Source organism: Pungitius pungitius, chromosome 2 (genome assembly GCF_949316345.1).
Source record: "Pungitius pungitius chromosome 2, fPunPun2.1, whole genome shotgun sequence".
Classification (NCBI taxonomy): domain Eukaryota; kingdom Metazoa; phylum Chordata; class Actinopteri; order Perciformes; family Gasterosteidae; genus Pungitius; species Pungitius pungitius.
This window is the reverse complement of record NC_084901.1, coordinates 1,339,521-1,357,575: the sequence shown is the minus strand read 5'-3', so window position 1 is coordinate 1,357,575 and position 18,055 is coordinate 1,339,521. Positions and strand designations below refer to the sequence as shown.

Sequence of the window (18,055 nt, the reverse complement as noted above, 5' to 3'; positions counted from 1 at the left end):
GGGGGCGACTCCTCTGCTCCCATAGACGTCTATGAGGAAATGACTCTACTTCTCTCTTGATTTATTCCCTCAGTAAACATTGTAAACATGAGTTTATGGTCTCAGTCTCTAGTTTCAAGTCTTCTTCAATGCAGCATGATGTTCATTTAGTGAATGATGGTCCATTTAGAGTCAAACAGACCATAAAGCAGGAGATGCTTTAAGGCGGGGCTTAACGCTTTTTTGATTGACTCGACCAAAAGACTTGACCATCCAACTAATTTAGATCACAAATGTAGAAAAAAAGGTTGAATCTTTTGAAAGTGGAGCTTTCAGAGCCACTTTGGTTCAGAATATTCTGCATTTGTTCTTCCTTCACTTGTTTATTTTTCATTCATGTTTAATGTGCACCTTGTGCTTTGTGACTTGATGCTCTCAAGAGGTCACGACCTCTTTAAAAGGGAAAGCTACTGAGCAGCACATTTCAGGACTACGGTGTTCATTTTAGGACATCCTCAGATCTCAGACTCAAGTATCAGACTCAGACGAAACGGCGTCAGGTCTCAGACCCTCCTCCTCCCACCTGACTCCTCCTCCCACCTGACTTCACCTGACTCCTAACCGCCGTATCTCACCAACGGTTTCCGTTATTCTGCGTAACAACGCCGCTGTACTTTCCCCCATTGCAACACACACACACACACACACGCACGCACGCACACACACACACACACACACACACTCAAGTGGGTATATTTTCCACATCAGAAGTGTAGTTTTCACTTCATAGATCTAGAGAACTTAGAGAGGACAAATTACTTTTCTAATGGTTCAAACAACAAAACTGTTTTCAACATTGTCTTTTTTCTTTCACGATCTGATGGCTTTTAAACATTAGAGCCACACACGCACACACACAAAGGCTTGTTGGAGCTCGTTTCAAAAACAGCAGACCAACATGGCAGTTTGGAGGAGGAAACATGGCGGTGAGGAGAAACGACACCGGCAGACTCCATATAGCTGAAGGACGTCATTCATAATGAACCGATAAATGTATATTTAAATATATACAAATAAAACGTTTTTTATTTTACCTTTCCCTCCGTCCCCCCCCTGAGAGCCTCGCTGTAGAGACAACCTGAGACAACTACGTTTTCACCTTCCATCTGGTTTCTGTTATACAGCTTCAGTTCCCTGAACTTATCCAAACCTCCATCTATAGATTTCCATCGAAACACATCTTTGTGTTTAACTTGGATTCGCTTCCCCAAACAGCATCAAATGTGGATCAATGCGCCGCTGGAAATAGTCCCTTGTTTCATGAAAATGTATTTTTATATAGTGTGAAAGTATATCTACATCTGCTGGCTGTGAAACTAAAAACCAGATGTGTCCTAGAGCGGCTCTTTAAGTCCACATCTTTTTTGTAGGGTTGCAGCTCTGTGTGTTGTGGCTCTGTGCTGAGGCTCAGGGGTACATACAGACGCACACAGACGCACACAGACGCACACAGACCTTCTCACACGACACGCTCACATCTCTGAGAAGCGATCGCTGAAAAAAAAGAAGATGGGGAAAATCAACGGATGCCTGAAATGCCTTTTTATCTTCTTCAACGTGCTGTACGCAGTGAGTAGAAAACCACGTTCAGATCTTTTGTGAGGACATTTTTCTATTTACAGTAAAAAGATGAAAAGAAGGAAAACTCCACCAGATGTGTTTCATGATCAATTATAGAAAGATGTTTTGGTTTTTATTTCTAGGCCCATGTTAATAAAAAAAGGGTTTGCGATTTGAGTGAAAGAAGAAGGTAAAGAAGGAAGATGTTTAATTCTTTCTTGTTCAGCTTTAACAAAATGGGCGGGAAAAAGTTTATTATGCTTAAAAAGAGACATAAATCTACCTTTTTCCTTCCTTATCAAAGTTCCCAAAGTGCTGAATCTCATTTTTGTGATGGGAAGTTGTAAAGTGAGATGTAATAGTGTTCTTTCGGTCCCCTGGCTCAGCTCCAGCGTAGGAGACGAGTTAAGTTTCAATTGTCCACAATCCCCCTTTTATTCTCTAATGAAGTGTCATTCCTTTCTGCTGCAAAGACATGTTTTCACCCGCAAGGGGGCGGAGCTTCAAGAATGTCTCCAATCGGAAGCCATCTGAGGACTTTGTTTTTTTCTTTGCATAAAGAACAATAAAAGAGCCGCGTAAACAAAGTATCTTTTCATTTTATATATTATTAATATAAAAACACATTTAGGAGGTTGAAGAAATCACATGGAATTAAACCCTTCTTTTGATTTTCCACTGCGGCCACAGACTCATTTGTTATTTCACGTTTGTGTCTTTTTATTAAATTAAATTAGATGAATCAGATCATATGTTTTATTTTGTAGCCTCTTAAGAACCTTGAACCGTTTAACAGGAGACTTGCAGTTGTCTCCTTTCAGTCTGTCTCCCTTCGGTCTTTGTCTCCCTCCACTGGCTCAAAGCAGCAATGACATCAACTCCAGCAGGAAACCAAAGAGATGAACTAGTAGTAAAACAAACAACAGGATGCAGGAATGACGCAGATCGTAAACGCACTTCTCAAGTTGTAAAATGTTTTCTTTGACTTTGATCTCCTCCAAAGAGTTGGAAATATTTTCCAGTCACGTAAAGCTTTTGAAACCTGACTCATTTAAACTTACTCATGTTGCGTCAAAAAGTTCTCTTTTTTATTCTACATTGTCTACTTCACCCCTTCTGTATTTTCTATTGTTCTAAGAATCCATATGTTGTTGCAGATCCTCGGATGTGTGCTGATCTTCCTCATGGCAAAGGCCACCACCTTCAGCAACCAGGTAAACAACAACAGCAACAACAACAACAACAACAACAACACAATAACATGTTTCAAAATCATGTACAGGCATTTATTGATTAAAGGGAACCGTAATGCAATAACAATAAAATACAACCAGAAATATGTTGAAACACAACATTATTTTAAAAAGAAAAGATGTATTGCACTTTTTCTCGGTAAACCACAACATTGGCTCACTTCCCGCTTCTCAGGAAACCATAAACATAAAGATTCCCTCCTTCCTCGTTGTAACTATACACAGCTGGTCTCTGGCGAAAATTCCCAGCGTACAGGACGCCGGTTGGCACAACGAGCGGTGGGTTTACCGTAAATGCACGGAGTTAAGAGGGGGATGGGGGCGGGGGAGTTACATGAATGGTTTGTGATGTTTACTGTAACACAAAAGAAAGTGTAAGTACTGTAAAGAAATACTGTGAACTGGAGGTTTTTGGATAAAAACCAAAGCAGCTGGTTTGTTCCGGACGCACAGAGTGCTTGTTTAGGAAGGTGGAGGTGAAGGATTCAAAGTGTTTATACTGGAGACATTTCTGTTCTAATGCATAGCAGATGTGACCAGGGGGAGATTTTCCACTCACAGTCAACTTTCTCTGCTGCAGCAAAAAGGGCTCAACAATGCCATAACAAAGTACTTAAGAGGGGGGAGAAGGGTGGGAGGGGTGGGTGAGAGAGCAAAGCCAGTGAGCTTATCAGCGCTTTCTGTCAAATTAATGATATTTACATTCCATTTCTGTCGCAGCATTTTTCCAACACGCAGGCAGGATTTATTTTTTCAGATTTCCGGTGCTTCTGACGCCTGCCCATTTGAAAGCTGATGTTTGACCTACGAGGTCTTGATACAACACCGGCCCGCTCACATGCAACATTTCTGTTTAGAAGATTCATTAAGAAAAAAACTGGCAAACTCTTCTTTAAAGTCTGATATTTGGTAAATTTGGATTAGTATTCTCCTTCATTAGATCAATATAATTTTGATGTTACTCGGTTTCCTGGTCCTCTCTTTGGATTGATCCGATGTTGGCGTTGTTTCCTGGTCCTCTCTTTGGATATATCCAATGTTGGCGTTGTTTCTTGGTCCTCTCTTTGGATTGATCCAATTTTGGCGTTGTTTCCTGGTCCTCTCTTTGGATAGAGCGGATGTTGGCGTTGTTTCCTGGTCCTCTCTTTGGATATATCCAATGTTGGCGTTGTTTCCTGGTCCTCTCTTTGGATTGATCGGATGTTGGCGTTGTTTCCTGGTCCTCTCTTTGGATTGTTCGGATGTTGGCGTTGTTTCCTGGTCCTCTCTTTGGATTGATCGGATGTTGGCGTTGTTTCCTGGTCCTCTCTTTGGATTGATCGGATGTTGGCGTTGTTTCCTGGTCCTCTCTTTGGATTGATCGGATGTTGGCGTTGTTTCCTGGTCCTCTCTTTGGATTGATCGGATGTTGGCGTTGTTTCCTGGTCCTCTCTTTGGATTGATCCAATGTTGGCGTTGTTTCCTGGTCCTCTCTTTGGATAGAGCCGATGTTGGCATTGTTTCCTGGTCCTCTCTTTGGATTGATCCAATGTTGGCGTTGTTTCCTGGTCCTCTCTTTGGATAGAGCCGATGTTGGCGTTGTTTCCTGGTCCTCTCTTTGGATTGATCCGATGTTGGCGTTGTTTCCTGGTCCTCTCTTTGGATATATCTAATGTTGGCGTTGTTTCCTGGTCCTCTCTTTGGATTGATCCAATGTTGGCGTTGTTTCCTGGTCCTCTGGATTGATCCGATGTTTGCATTGTTTCCTGGTCCTCTCTTTGGATTGATCGGATGTTGGCGTTGTTTCCTGGTCCTCTCTTTGGATTGATCGGATGTTGGCGTTGTTTCCTGGTCCTCTCTTTGGATTGATCCAATGTTGGCGTTGTTTCCTGGTCCTCTCTTTGGATAGAGCCGATGTTGGCATTGTTTCCTGGTCCTCTCTTTGGATAGAGCCGATGTTGGCGTTGTTTCCTGGTCCTCTCTTTGGATTGATCCGATGTTGGCGTTGTTTCCTGGTCCTCTCTTTGGATATATCCAATGTTGGCGTTGTTTCCTGGTCCTCTCTTTGGATTGATCCAATGTTGGCGTTGTTTCCTGGTCCTCTGGATTGATCCGATGTTTGCATTGTTTCCTGGTCCTCTCTTTGGATTGATCCGATGTTGGCGTTGTTTCCTGTGGTGGTGGAGCAGCTGGCGGGGACTGGAGCCACGAGCCTGGGTTGGGGTTGGCTGTTTGCGATCGCCGTCTTTGGGATCGCCGGCCTTGGAATCTACGCGGGATGTTCAGAGAATGGCATCGCCCTCAAAATAGTACGTACAAAATGTCATCATACGAATAATATCTTTAGCTTGTTCAATTGGTCATTTCAAGAAAATCAATAATCAAATCAAGATATACCTTTGAATGCTGTTTCATTTACAGTTTGCAGGCTTCATGGCGGTTGGAGTGATCATCATGCTGATCTGTGGCATCCTTGTGGTTGTCGGACGAAACAAGGTCTCTCTCTTTATATCACTAAACAACGCTAAATAAATCTTGACAAAAAAGTCAAAGAAAAGAAGTGGAAATCATAATCACGCCTATCTACCTACCTTGATGCATACATTCTGTCTATCTCAAGACAATAACATATCCTGTTGTGTATGTCCACTATAATGCTGAGTCATCTGTATCTTGATGATAATACTGTTCCTTCTTTTCTTGTAGGTCAGGAAAGAACTTGACACCACCTCTGCTGAGGTGGTTAAGCCCTACTTAAAGGACCAGTCCTTGAGAGAAATGATGGGTGGACTGCAGATAATGGTAATGTTCTCTGTGTGCTTTTAAATCCAGTATAGTGCAGTCTAACTACAGCTGTAAAGAGTTAACCATTGATGATTTCATACAGTCACATTAAACTTAAATTTACATTCTGTTAAATGACTAATGAAGGCCAACTCCTCAGGTCGAAAAAAATGTATAAAAATCTATGAGAAATTGACTCTACTTCTCTCTTGATTTATTCCCTCAGTAAACATTGTAAAGATGAGTTTATGATCTCAGTTTCTAGTTTAAAATCTTCTTCAATACTGCATAATCCTCATTTTCTAAATGATGGTCCATTTAGAGTGAAAAGCGTCCCCTACCATAAAAGTAGGGGACGCTTTCGGGCAGGGCTACACCTGATTGACAGGTCGCTGCCACAGTGTTGTCTTGAAATTGTCCACTTTACAGAAAAGGCGCTGGCCACAAACCAAGATGGCAACAGCCCTGCGTTAGTTCATTGATAGACTGAGGAAAATTAAAGCATAACTTAAGTAACCATTTAAACAAATGCAAATAAAGAGAGATTTGTTTAACAAAAGATAGCTGTTTGGGCCGCATGTAGCCGTCTGGTCTATAGAACAAATCAAATGAAAAGAACAACCGCCCCCCCTTTATAATATATATATATATAGCCGTGTATATATATATATATATACATATACAGTATATATATATATACATAAATAAATACGGCTTTGTCTTTCATCGTCAGATCCCTGTACTTCCTGTTCCTCTTGAAGACTGTTTTGTTTCCACTCCCTGAAACTCAGTTTTCCACGTGATCGCAGGGCCGGTGCTGCGGAGTGGTGAGCGTTGAGGACTGGGATGGCAACATCCCCGCCAGCTGTGAGTGCCAGCCTCAAAACAGAGCCGCAAGTCTACCCTTTGGAGGATATGTACCCGGATGTAGATCCAAGCCTCAGGTCGGTTTAGTGAAATGAACCAGGAAGATCGGGTTTGATCAAATATAAGTATCCAGTGAGCCATTTGTACACAGATAGCTCAGTGATGAAAACCTGCAGATTACTTTCTGAATACAATGTTACCATTATTTGTAATATGGTAAATGTTGAGAAGTTACTGAAAATACTGGCAGAACTACTGGGTGAGTAAGCCTCGAACAGACAAGTCTCTGAGCTGTACAGGTATTTATAACTGTGTAATATGCTTTTGTTTTTTATCTTTATCAATATGGTCATATTCTTGCTTCTGCTTCTTTACAGGGAGCCTCAGGCCCAGACCAAATCTATGAACAGGTATTCATTCAACCAACCAATCACGGCCCCATCCAGCTCACTGGTCTCCTCACGATGAGCCTCCTCTTCTGTTTCAGACATGCGGGGATTTTATCTTCTCGTGGTTCAACTTCGTCTGCAAGATCATGATGGGCTTCTTCTTCGGACTGGCTGTCACGGCTGTAAGCTCTTATCCACCTTTTGACTTTTAAATATACGCTCGGTGACCTCACCAATGTCTGAAGGATTCACAAACATCATGATGAATCTTTTAAAAAGTCCATTTAGTTTGAAGGCTATTTAATGTATTTTAAAACGATGACCAAACAAAATAGTGCAAATTCAAACTCTTGACAGTTTCTGTACTTGAAAGTCTTTTACTTCTGCCTCACCTGTCTGTCTCTACTAACCGAGTCCCCGTCTTCACAGGTGCTTGGCCTGCTGGTCTCCCTCCTGATGAACCATCAGGTCAGACGCCACGAAACAAGAGATGCATCCATCGCAATGAAGGGCTACTAAAAGAGACCCTTCAGCCAGTCCCCTGCGACCCCTGACCCCCTTCACCTCTGCACTGCCACAGGAGGACTCAGTGGTCATCGCGTGACGTCCTCTTTGCTTCTTTAATGTATTTTCTGGCTTTTAGGGGGCAGGATGCGCTGCAGACAGAGAATCTGAGGGTTTTCTTTACTTCCAGCTTTCCATATAAGAGAATGCGGCTTGAACAGCATATATATATTTTTTTTTTTGGGGGGGGGGGGGATACTTGTGTTGGTTGGCAGTGTTATACTATACCTGCCTGTGCAGCTTTATTAACCCAGGGAGGTACCTTTGGAAAGCTATTACAGTTTGAACAATCTTCTTGTTTTCCATCTTAATCGCCGGTCACATGAGGAAATAGCAAAGAAAAACCAACGCCTTCAATTTTCCTTCTGGTCAACAGTAAATTGAATTTGTAAAGTAAAGTGAATTTGAGGGTTCACCAAAGTCATTCTTGTAGGAAAATGTGCATAAATAGAGTTCATTGATTTAGTGGGTTCAGTGGGTTCAGAGATTTATTTACAGTCACAGATCGTAAAATGATCATATCAATATTTAGTTCCAGAGCTCAGCCTACTTCAGCACTATAGCTTGGCTGTTCAGCTCTTGTTCCAGAAATTGCTAGTTTTACTTTTACCTTAATTCAACCAATTCAAGAACCTCAACTCAAAATAACCTCATATTTCTGAATGGTTTTTAAAAGAAAAGTCACAGAACCACCTCCTGGAGTTAAACAAATTGTATATGTATTTTGATAAAAATAAACAATAGACTTTTATATTTTTACTTTCATATCTGTGTCTCAATGTCCACACGTGAAGGGAAACACCCACTGATGACTTTTCCACGCAGCTGAATGCAATCCTGACGTCTTCATCCTCCTGCGGGAGAGCAGCTGAGCAGGAAAAGTGGATCCCTGCAGCACTGAAAACCCAACGAGGATAAGCTCAGCAGGAAAAGCATCCGTGTCGTTATGATTGTTGCTTTTAGTTTTGGTAACGAACACATTTCATATGAAATCAATTTTCCCGTGGAAAGGGAGTTCGCAGGAGGGTCATCGGCACTCGCAGGTCCGGCAAAAGTTGTGGCCACACGGCAGGGTCGCCGGAAACCACGGCTTGACAGAGTGATGTACCAACCGAAACCCTCCCTCACCTGACCTATAACCCCCCCCCCGAATCCAGGGACCAGTCCACACTGAGGTGGAGCCATGAAGAAGTAACGGAGCAGCAAAGTTTTATTTTATCACGGCTGGTTGTGTGCACTTCAGCTTCCTCCAGAGGGTGCCGACGATTTACTGAGCGCCACATGATATGGAAGTTGCACTATTTTTGTTATGTGGAATGATGGAGAACCAGGAGCGAGATGCAGTAGAGAGTCTTTTAATGATCAACAAAGGAAAACAGTCCTCGATAACGAACAAACTCAAAGTCCTCTGGCGTTAACCGGAAACCTAACAGAAGCAGACAGGAGAAACCTGGAACATAGGGGCATAAGGATTACTCCCGTGAGGACAGTGTTCGGGGATCCCGGGGTGCTCTTTACCAGCCGGGTCCAGCGGAGAGGTGGAAGCAGATGAGCTGCTGGGGGTGCGCGCCGGTCGGGTACTCTGCGGAAAGGCACAGTCACTAACACGCGGACGGTGGAGGTGCAGGACGAGACAGGACGAGACGAGACGAGAGTGCTGGCGCGTGTGTCAACGTTCATGGAATAATCCGACAACAAGACAAGGCTAGAGGGAGAGAATAAGAAGCAGGCAAAATCAGGTGGAAGAGGTTTCAGGTGAGACAATGATGAGGACGAGAGGGGAATCAGCTGTGAGGGATAATGAGGGGAGAGAGAGAGCAAGGGCAGGGGATGTTTGCCTGAGAGTACCACAAGAGGGAGACAGGGGACAAGGGGGGAAGAGGAAGCCAGGGTCATGACAATTTTAAATATGGTGGGAGATTTTGGCTACAATATATTGTAAATCATCCTCATGATATTTCTGTACCTCATCATTGTTTATTTAAATATTAAATTGCACCAAATGAATTATGCTTAAAGAAGCAAAAATGAAACAAATATAGTAATAAATAAAACATGTTGACATACCAGAGAAGACCCCGAATAAAAATCATGGTTTGAACCTCCCTCACAGTGAAGTTAAAGATTCTGATCAAAAAATCTGATCCCTGGTTCATTTTTTACCTTCAATAACACTTGCAAAGGCTCATGGGTATTGTAGTATTTGGATACATCCATTGAAAACACGGCTTCCTCAAACAAGAGCAAACACAAACTCGTTGTGTTGTTACTTTTTTCAACGTAAATGACTGTATTTCGGACTGAAATTCATCTTTATTGACAAAGACAACACGATTAGTCATAAAACTGGCAGTTGGAACATGTTTCCTGCCGTGTGGGTCTCCACAAAACAACCTTCTCTCTGGAGTCAAATGACTCATCAAAGCTCTCTTATTCTTAAAAAAAACTCACGTTGACACAATAGTGTGTGCTTTTTAAATCCATTTTTTAATTCCACCTTGACTCCTCTGCTCCCATAGACGTCTATGAGGAAATGACTCTACTTCTCTTTTGATTCATTTCCTCAGTAAACATTGTAAACATGAGTTTATGGTCTCAGTCTCTAGTTTAAAGTCTTCTTCAATGCAGCATGATGTTCATTTAGTGAATGATGGTCCATTTAGAGTCAAACAGACCATAAAGGGGATGCTTTTTTGATTGACTGGACCAATAGATTTGAAAATTCAACTAATTTAGATCACAAATGTAGAAAAAAAGGTTGAATCTTTTGAAAGTGGAGCTTTCAGAGCCACTCTGGTTCAGAATATTCTGCATTTGTTCTTCCTTGTTTTATTTTTCATTCATGTTTAATGTGCACCTTGTGCTTTGTGACTTGATGCTCTCCAGAGGTCACAACCTCTTTAAAAGGGAAAGCTACTGTTATTTAGCAGGATGCAAAGTCCATATAAATGTTAAATGAGTATCTTAATAACCATGGGTTTGCCGTAAATGTTTTTTTCTAACTTTATTGAGGATCTGGCACAACACAGCGACCATTGAGCCAAACAAAGTCTTAATCAGAAAAGTGGGAAGAACGTAATGTCATCATAAACTGACTCGCAAGGTTTCTGACAAAGGAGTGAAAAGAATTATGAGAAGAGCCAAGGACCACCTATGGAGTGCTTCAGAAAAACCTGCAATCAGCAGGTACAATTATTTCAGGAAACAAGGAAACAATAAGCGGTTTGCTGTGAGCGCCAAGACGGCACCATAAAGGAAAGGCTTGTTGGAGCTTGTTCCAAGGAGGAGCGTGAAATCACATCACCCCAAAAACAGCAGACCAACAGGGAGGTTTGGAGGAGGAAACATGGCGGTGAGGAGAAACTGCACCGGCAGACTCCATATAGCTGAAGTACGTCTTTCATAATGAAACGATAAATATATATTTAAATATATATAAATAAAACGTTATATATTATTGCTACTCAATTTTATACAACAACTAGTATGTAAATAAGTAAGTGCTTGTAACGCATGTGGGTTCAGCGGAGGGATTTCCGGAAGGACGAGGACCACGGCAAGGTTGGTTATTAATGTTTATATTAGTTGATCTCAGCGCTCTTTTTGCTCCCGGTGTCCGGCTTGCTCGCCTGGCGTCTCCCTCCCGGGATCGCCCCTACTGAGTTTTTAAAAACAGACACACAATCACCATTCCTGCTGAGGACAATTGCTTCCACCTGGCACCGTTCCCTGAGCCGCTCCCCCTCTCTCCCCTCTGCAGCCAAGCCAAAACCACGCCCGCCAACACATACCCCCACCGGCTTAGGCCGGGGAGCCGTCCGGCCTGCCCTACCCCCACCCTCCCTCCAGAGGGCGGGAGAGGAAGTCTGCTGTAGAGCCGGATACCACCGAGTGATCCGGGCGTTGGTATCCTTAATGCGGTGGAGCCATTGGAGCGGAGCGTGGTCCAAAAAACAGAGGGTGAAAGAGCGCCCCAGGAAGTAGTAGTGCAGGGAGCCCACCGCCCACCGGATGACCAGGCACTCCTTCTCCACCGTGCTGTACCTGGCCACCCTCTCTGACAGCTTCCGGCTGATGTATATCACGGAGCGGTCGACCCCCTCCACCTCCTTGGACAAAACGGCCCCCAGCCCCCTGTCCGATGCGTCGGTCTGCAGAGTAAAGGGGAGAGAAAAGTTAGGGGTGTGGAGGAGCGGTTCCCCACAGAGAGTCTGTTTTACCTTCTCATACGCCCGCTGGCACTGCTTCGACCACTGGACCAGATCTGACGCACCTTTCCGGGTCAGGTCGGTCAAGGGGCTAGTGACCGAGCGGAGCATGTGCGTCAACTCGCCGCACATGCTCCGCCCAGGTGGTGCTGTGGAAAATAATATCATCCAGATCAGCGGCCGCGTATGCGACATGCGGGCGCAACACCCGGGCCATGAGACGCTGGAATGTGGCCGGGGGAACCGAACAAGCCAAAGGGAAGCGTGGTAAATTGATATAAGCCATACTGAATGGAGAACGCCGTTTTCTCCTTGGACTCTGACGACAGAGGAATCTGCCAGTAGCCCTTTGTCAAATCCAGGGTCGTAAATAAACATGCCCAGCCGGTCCAGGAGGTCGTCGACCCGGTGCATTGGGTAGGCATCGAATCGTGACACATCGTTCATCCTGCGTCTTTCTTAGCCAACAGAATGATGGGGCTGCTCCAGGCACTATTGGACTCTTCTTAGACCCCCACCTGCAACATAGCAGCCAATTCCTCCCGAACCACTTTTCTTTTGTGTTCAGGCATTCTGTAGGACCGTGACCTTACCGTCACCCCCGGGGGAGTCCCGATTCGGTGCATTCAGGTCGGTCCGGCCTGGCAGGGGCGAGAACACATCAGCAAACTGATTCTGCAACTGGGCAATGTCTGCCACTCAGAGAGACGGGCCTTGCACGGGAGCGGGGTGGGGTGGGATTGGCCGGTCTAGTGTCTTCCCGTATCCCATATTACCCGCCATCGGGTTATAGTGAGGCGTCTGGAAAATCATTTCCCGGCGGCTTCTCCGCACCAGCAACTGAGTGTCACTACTCACTCTATATAATCTATCCCTATTCAATGAAAGGTGCGGATATGACTGCGCTGCGTCAGGGCAAACCCATTGACCATCAATTATTATCACTTGGTTGTAGGCTGAGCGTAGAGTATCGTCCCGAGACTGTGTGTAAAATCTTCCATGGAGTGAAACTCGGGAGCCGATGGAGTCTCTTCATGGGAGGCTCCGCCGCTTCCCCCTCCCTGTCGGCAGCGTCGGACGACCTTGCGTCACCGCTGAGCACAGCACACATACCGCATGTCCCTGTCAGCCGTGAACGCACCGCCGCAGCCACCCCATTAGCTTGTTAAACCCCGGCCATCTGTTGCCAAAATTACGGGGTGCGTCAGGTGGGATCTAACCGCAACCTTCACACTATGCTTTTTCCCCTATACCTAAGTTCCACGGACCCTATGGGATACTGGTGAATTTCCCCATGCACACACCTTATTCTCACCCCCGACGCCTCCACCAATGCTCCACCCGACCGACCCAACCAGGCTCTGGTGTATCATGGATTGCGTACAGCCCGAATCCACCATTGCCTGGCGTGTACCCCCCTGGAATCTTACCGTGATGGCAGCCCCATGGCTTATGCTCACTAAGCCGGCCAGGGACATGCCTCCGCCGTCACCTCAAAGGTCTGCAGAAATGACTGGACGTCGTCTTCCGCAGTCAGGCAGTGGAGGGGCAGACCAGCCAGAGCTGGGTCCCGTCAAAGCGGCCACCGGTCACGCCGCCAGTTGTTCCAGCGCCTGGGCCGGCCTCCCCACCTGGGCATGGAGCGCCTGCGCATGGAGCGCCCCCAGGAACTGCCGGGTTCGCCGGTTTTTACAGTGTGAAAGTATATCTACATCTGGTAGTTGTGAAACTAAAAACCAGATGTGTCCTAGAGCGGCTCTTTAAGTCCACATCTTTTTTGTAGGGTTGCAGCTCTGTGTGTTGTGGCTCTGTGCTGAGGCTCAGGGGTACATACAGACGCACACAGACGCACACAGACGCACACAGACCTTCTCACACGACACGCTCACATCTCTGAGAAGCGATAGCTGAAAAAAAAAAGATGGGGAAAATCAACGGATGCCTGAAATGCCCTTTTATCTTCTTCAATGTGCTGTACGCAGTGAGTAGAAAACCACTTTCAGATCTTTTGTGAGGACATTTTTCTATTTACAGTAAAAATATGAAAAAAAGGAAAACTCCACCAGATGTGTTTCATGATCAATTATAGAAAGATGTTTTGGTTTTTATTTATAGGCCCATGTTAATAAAAAAAGGGTTTGGGATTTGGGTGAAAGAAGAAGGTAAAGAAGGAAGATATTAAATTCTTTCTTTTTCAGCTTTAACAAAATGGGTGGGAAAAAGTTTATTATGCTTAAAAAGAGACATAAATCTACCTTGTTCCTTCCTTATCAAAGTTCAAAGTGCTGAATCTAATTTTTGTGACAGGGAAGTTGTAAAGTGAGATGTAATAGTGTTCTTTCTGTCCCCTGGCTCAGCTCCAGCGTAAGAGACGAGTTAAGATTCACTTGTCCACAATCGCCCTTTTATTCTCTAATGACCCCAAGACCCTCATTCTCATTCCTTTCTGCTGCAAAAACATGTTTTCACCCGCAAGGGGGCGGAGCTTCAAGGATGTCTCCAATCGGAAGCCATCTGAGGACTTTTCTTTGCATGAAGAACAATAAAAGAGCCGTGTGAACAAATTATCTTTTATTTCATATATCATAAAATATAAAAACATATTAAGGACGTTAAAGAAACATAAATCAAATGGAATTATACCCTTTTCTTTAAAATGTTTTTTTCTTCTTTTGATTTCCCGCTGCGGCCACAGACTCATTCGTTATTTCACGCTTGTGTCTTTTTTTGTATTAAATTAGATGATATATCATATTTTTTTTAGTAGCCTCTTAAGAATATTTAACAGTTTAACCGACCCACTCTGTTTTTTCTATTGTTCTAAGAATCCACATGTTGTTGCAGATCCTCGGATGTGTGCTGATCATCCGTATGGCAATGGCCACCGGCAACGAGGTAAACAACAACAACAACACAACAACGTGTTTGAAAATCCTGTTCAAGCATTTATTGATTAAACGGAACCTTAATGCAATAAAAATAAAATACAACCAGCAATGTGTTGAACCATAACATTATTTTTTAACAAAAAGATGTATTACAATTTTTCTCGGTAGACCACGACAACGGCGCACATCCCGTTGAGGTTGAGATTGAGATTTTCCACTCACAGTCGACTTTCTCTTCTGCAGCAAAAAGGGCTCAACAATGCCATAACAAAGTACTAAGGAGGGGGGGGGGGGGGGGAGGGTGGGAGGAGTGGATGAGAGACAAAAGCCAGTGAGCTCATCAGTGCTTTGGGTCAAACTAATGATAATTACCTTCCATTCTTGTCGCAGCATTTTTCCAACACGCACTCAGGAATTATTTTTTTAGGATTTCCTGTGTCAGGATTTCCTGTGCTTCCGGCGCGCGCCCAATTGAAAGCGTATGTTTGACCTACGAGGTCTTGATACAACACCGGCCCGCTCACACGCAACGTTTCTGTTAGCATGATTCATTTAGAAAAAACTGGCAACCTTTTCTTTAAAGTCTGAAATTTGGTAAATCATTTAAGGGGATTATTAGAGTGTACTTTATATGCCAACGAATTCCATGAAAGTGTTTGGATTGGTATTCTCATCGGATCAATATCATTTTTATGTTACTCGGTCTCAAAACTGGTTTCATGGTCCTCTCTTTGGATTGATCCGATGTTGGCGTTGTTTCCTGGTCCTCTCTTTGGATTGATCCGATGTTGCCGTTGTTTCCTGGTCCTCTCTTTGGATTGATCTGATGTTGCCGTTGTTTCCTGGTCCTCTTGTTGGATTGATCCGATGTTGACGATGTTTGCTGGTCCTCTCTTTGGATTGATCCGATATTTGTATTGTTTCTTGTGGTGGTGGAGCATTGGGGTTGGCTGTTCCCGATCTCCATCTTCGTGATCGCCGCCCTTGGAATCTACGCGGGATCTTCAGAGAACCGCATCGCCCTCAAAATAGTACGTACAAAATGTCAAATCACACAAATAATATCTTTAGCTTGTTCAATTGGTCATTTCAAGACAGTCAACTATCAAATCAAGATATACCTTTGAATGCTCTTTCATTTACAGTTTGCAGGCTTCATGGGGGTTGGAGCGATCATCATGCTGATCTGTGGCGTCGTTTTGGTTGAAGCAACACAGCTGGTAATCTATTTATTTCACTAAACAACGCTAACTATATCTTGAAAAAAAAGTCAAAGAAAAGAAGTGGAATTCATAATCACGCCTATCTACCTACCTTGATGCATACATTCTGTCTATCTCAACGCTAACGTTCTTTGTCTAGATTCTAGGTCTGCTTTATTCGTAAGTCTTTAGACAATAACATAGCCTGGTGTGTCTGTCCACTATATCAATCACGGCCCCATCCAGGTCACCATCTCCTCACGATGAACCTCCTCTTCTGTTTCAGAAATGCGACGATTTTTTCTTTACCCATGTGTTCTTCTACTGCGTGATCCTTATGGGCTTCGTCTTTGGACTGGCTGTCACGGCTGTAAGCTCTCATCCTCCGTTTGAGTTTTGATACGCTCAGTGACCTCACCAATCTCTAGGATTCACAAGTGACAACAAATGAATAAATTATAAATATTTTTAAAAAGTCAATTTTTTAAGGTGAATTTTAGTTTGAAGACTATTTGATGGATTTTAAAATGATGACCAAACAAAATAGTGCAAATTCAAACTCTTGACAGTTTCTGTACTTGAAAGTCTTTTACTTCTGCCTCACCTGTCTCTACTAACCGAGTCCCCGTCTTCACAGGTGCTTGGCCTGCTGCTCTCCCTCCTGATGATCCATCAGGCAGGACGCTGAGAAACCAGAGATGCATCCATCATGATGAAGGTCTACTAAAAGAGACCCTTCAGCCAATCCCCTGCGACCCCTGACCCCCTTAACCTCTGCACTGCCACAGGAGGACTCAGAGGTCATCGCGTGACGTCCTCTTTGCTTCTCTAATGTATTTTCTGGCTTTTATGGGGCAGAATATGCTGCACAGAATCTCCACATTCCAGAGGGTTTTCTTTACTTTCGGCTTTCCATATAAGAGAATGCGGCTTGAACAGCATATATTAATATATATATATTTTTGGGAGGGGGGGGGGTGTGTGATACTTTTGTGTTTTTCATGGTTGGCAGTGTTACACTAGTTTCACCTGTCTGTGCAGCTTTATTAACCCTGGGAGGAACATTTGGAAAGATATTGCAGTTTGAATCGCCGGTCACATAAGGAAATAGCAAAGAAAAACCAAAGCCTTCAAATTGGCTTCCTTCTGGTCAACAGCATGAATTTGCAGGTTCACCAAAGTCATCCTTGTAGTAAATGTGCATAAATAGAGTTCATTGATTTAGTGGGTTCAGAGATTTATTTCCAGTCACAGATCGTAAAATGATCATATCAATATTTAGTTCATCCAGAGTTCAGCCTACTTCAGCACTATAGCTTGGCTGTTAAGCTCTTGTTCCAGAAATTGCTAGTTTTACTTTTACCTTTTTTCAACCAATTCAAGAACCTCAACTCAAAATAACGTCATATTTCTAAATGGTTTTTGAAAGAAAAGTCACAGAACCACCTCCTGGAGTTAAACAAATTGTATCTGTATTTTAATAAACTATAACTATCCATTACTTTGCATATGAAATCAATTTTTTCTGTGTACTGATCAGTCTCTCGTGCGAATATGTTGTGTGATTGATCTAAATAAAGCTTATCAATGAGACTGTTGACTCGTAGGCTACTTGTAGTTTGCAGACCACACTCACAGTTTACTGATCATCAGCTCTTTGCTCTGGGTGCACCTTGGCCTGTCCCAGCATGCACTGGGCCTGTCTCTGTCTCCTTTTGTTCCACGTGGCGAGTGAGCCAGCGGCCGATAGATGGCAGCGTCCACCAGAGAACGTTCTGCATCCCGCGTGCAGGAGGAGCAGCTGCTCCGCACGACGTCTCTGACTCGCACGTTTTGTGAGGAGTTTAAAGCAGGTTTTCAAATCTATTTCACAGTAAAGTGGTGTTTCTGTCTTCTTAAAATCGAGTTCCCGCACATCAAATGTGTTTTAAGTCAAAGAACCTGCACATTTCCTTGGAGGAGGATCCTCAAACGCAGCGTCACAGCAGCTTATATTCCCTGCAAGAAGTAAAATTATCTTCTTTATCCTGCTGCATTTTATTCATAAATAATCAGCTTACAGCCTGTCTGCCGAGCTGGTGCTGATTCACACCCTCAGGCATCTTATAATATGATATAAAGCAATACTATTAGCAACAAATGACCCATGAAAGCACTCTGAGCAGTATGGTACCGATACTGTATCAACAACAGAATAGTAGCATCACATCTGTTCGACATGATTAAAGAAATAATAAATAGCTCTTGATCAATTATTTTGTTGTCAGAACCAAGTAGTCTTTAAACCCAATGTCCAGATGGATGCTGAACGTGTCACGTCTG

At 43.7% G+C, this 18,055-nt stretch overlaps 1 protein-coding gene across 2 annotated transcripts; it reads left to right on the top strand.

The window, feature by feature from the left end:
* The first annotated feature begins 1,458 nt into the window (after positions 1-1,458).
* Positions 1,459-8,186, top strand: LOC119211462 (tetraspanin-33-like). Of its 2 annotated transcripts, XM_037462385.2 has the most exons (9): positions 1,459-1,608; positions 2,757-2,813; positions 5,021-5,140; positions 5,253-5,327; positions 5,538-5,633; positions 6,425-6,559; positions 6,860-6,892; positions 6,970-7,053; positions 7,301-8,186. In XM_037462385.2, the coding sequence occupies exons 1-9, from the start codon at positions 1,549-1,551 to the stop codon at positions 7,388-7,390; spliced, it is 750 nt and encodes a 249-aa protein (XP_037318282.1). In that variant the 5' UTR covers positions 1,459-1,548; the 3' UTR covers positions 7,391-8,186. The 2 variants fall into 2 exon arrangements, with proteins under 2 accessions (XP_037318282.1, XP_062415243.1); XM_062559259.1 differs by lacking the exon at positions 6,425-6,559.
* Positions 8,187-18,055: the final 9,869 nt, after the last annotated feature.

What these genes read in the sequence shown, in the direction of transcription:
- LOC119211462 (XM_037462385.2), top strand. Translation starts at nt 1,549, where the DNA reads ATGGGGAAAATCAACGGATGCCTGAAATGCCTTTTTATCTTCTTCAAC. An exon ending in CCACCACCTTCAGCAACCAG is followed by an intron (nt 2,814 to 5,020) that starts GTAAACAACAAC and finishes GTGGTGGAGCAG; the next exon opens with CTGGCGGGGACTGGAGCCAC. An exon ending in CAGACCAAATCTATGAACAG is followed by an intron (nt 6,893 to 6,969) that starts GTATTCATTCAA and finishes CTTCTGTTTCAG; the next exon opens with ACATGCGGGGATTTTATCTT.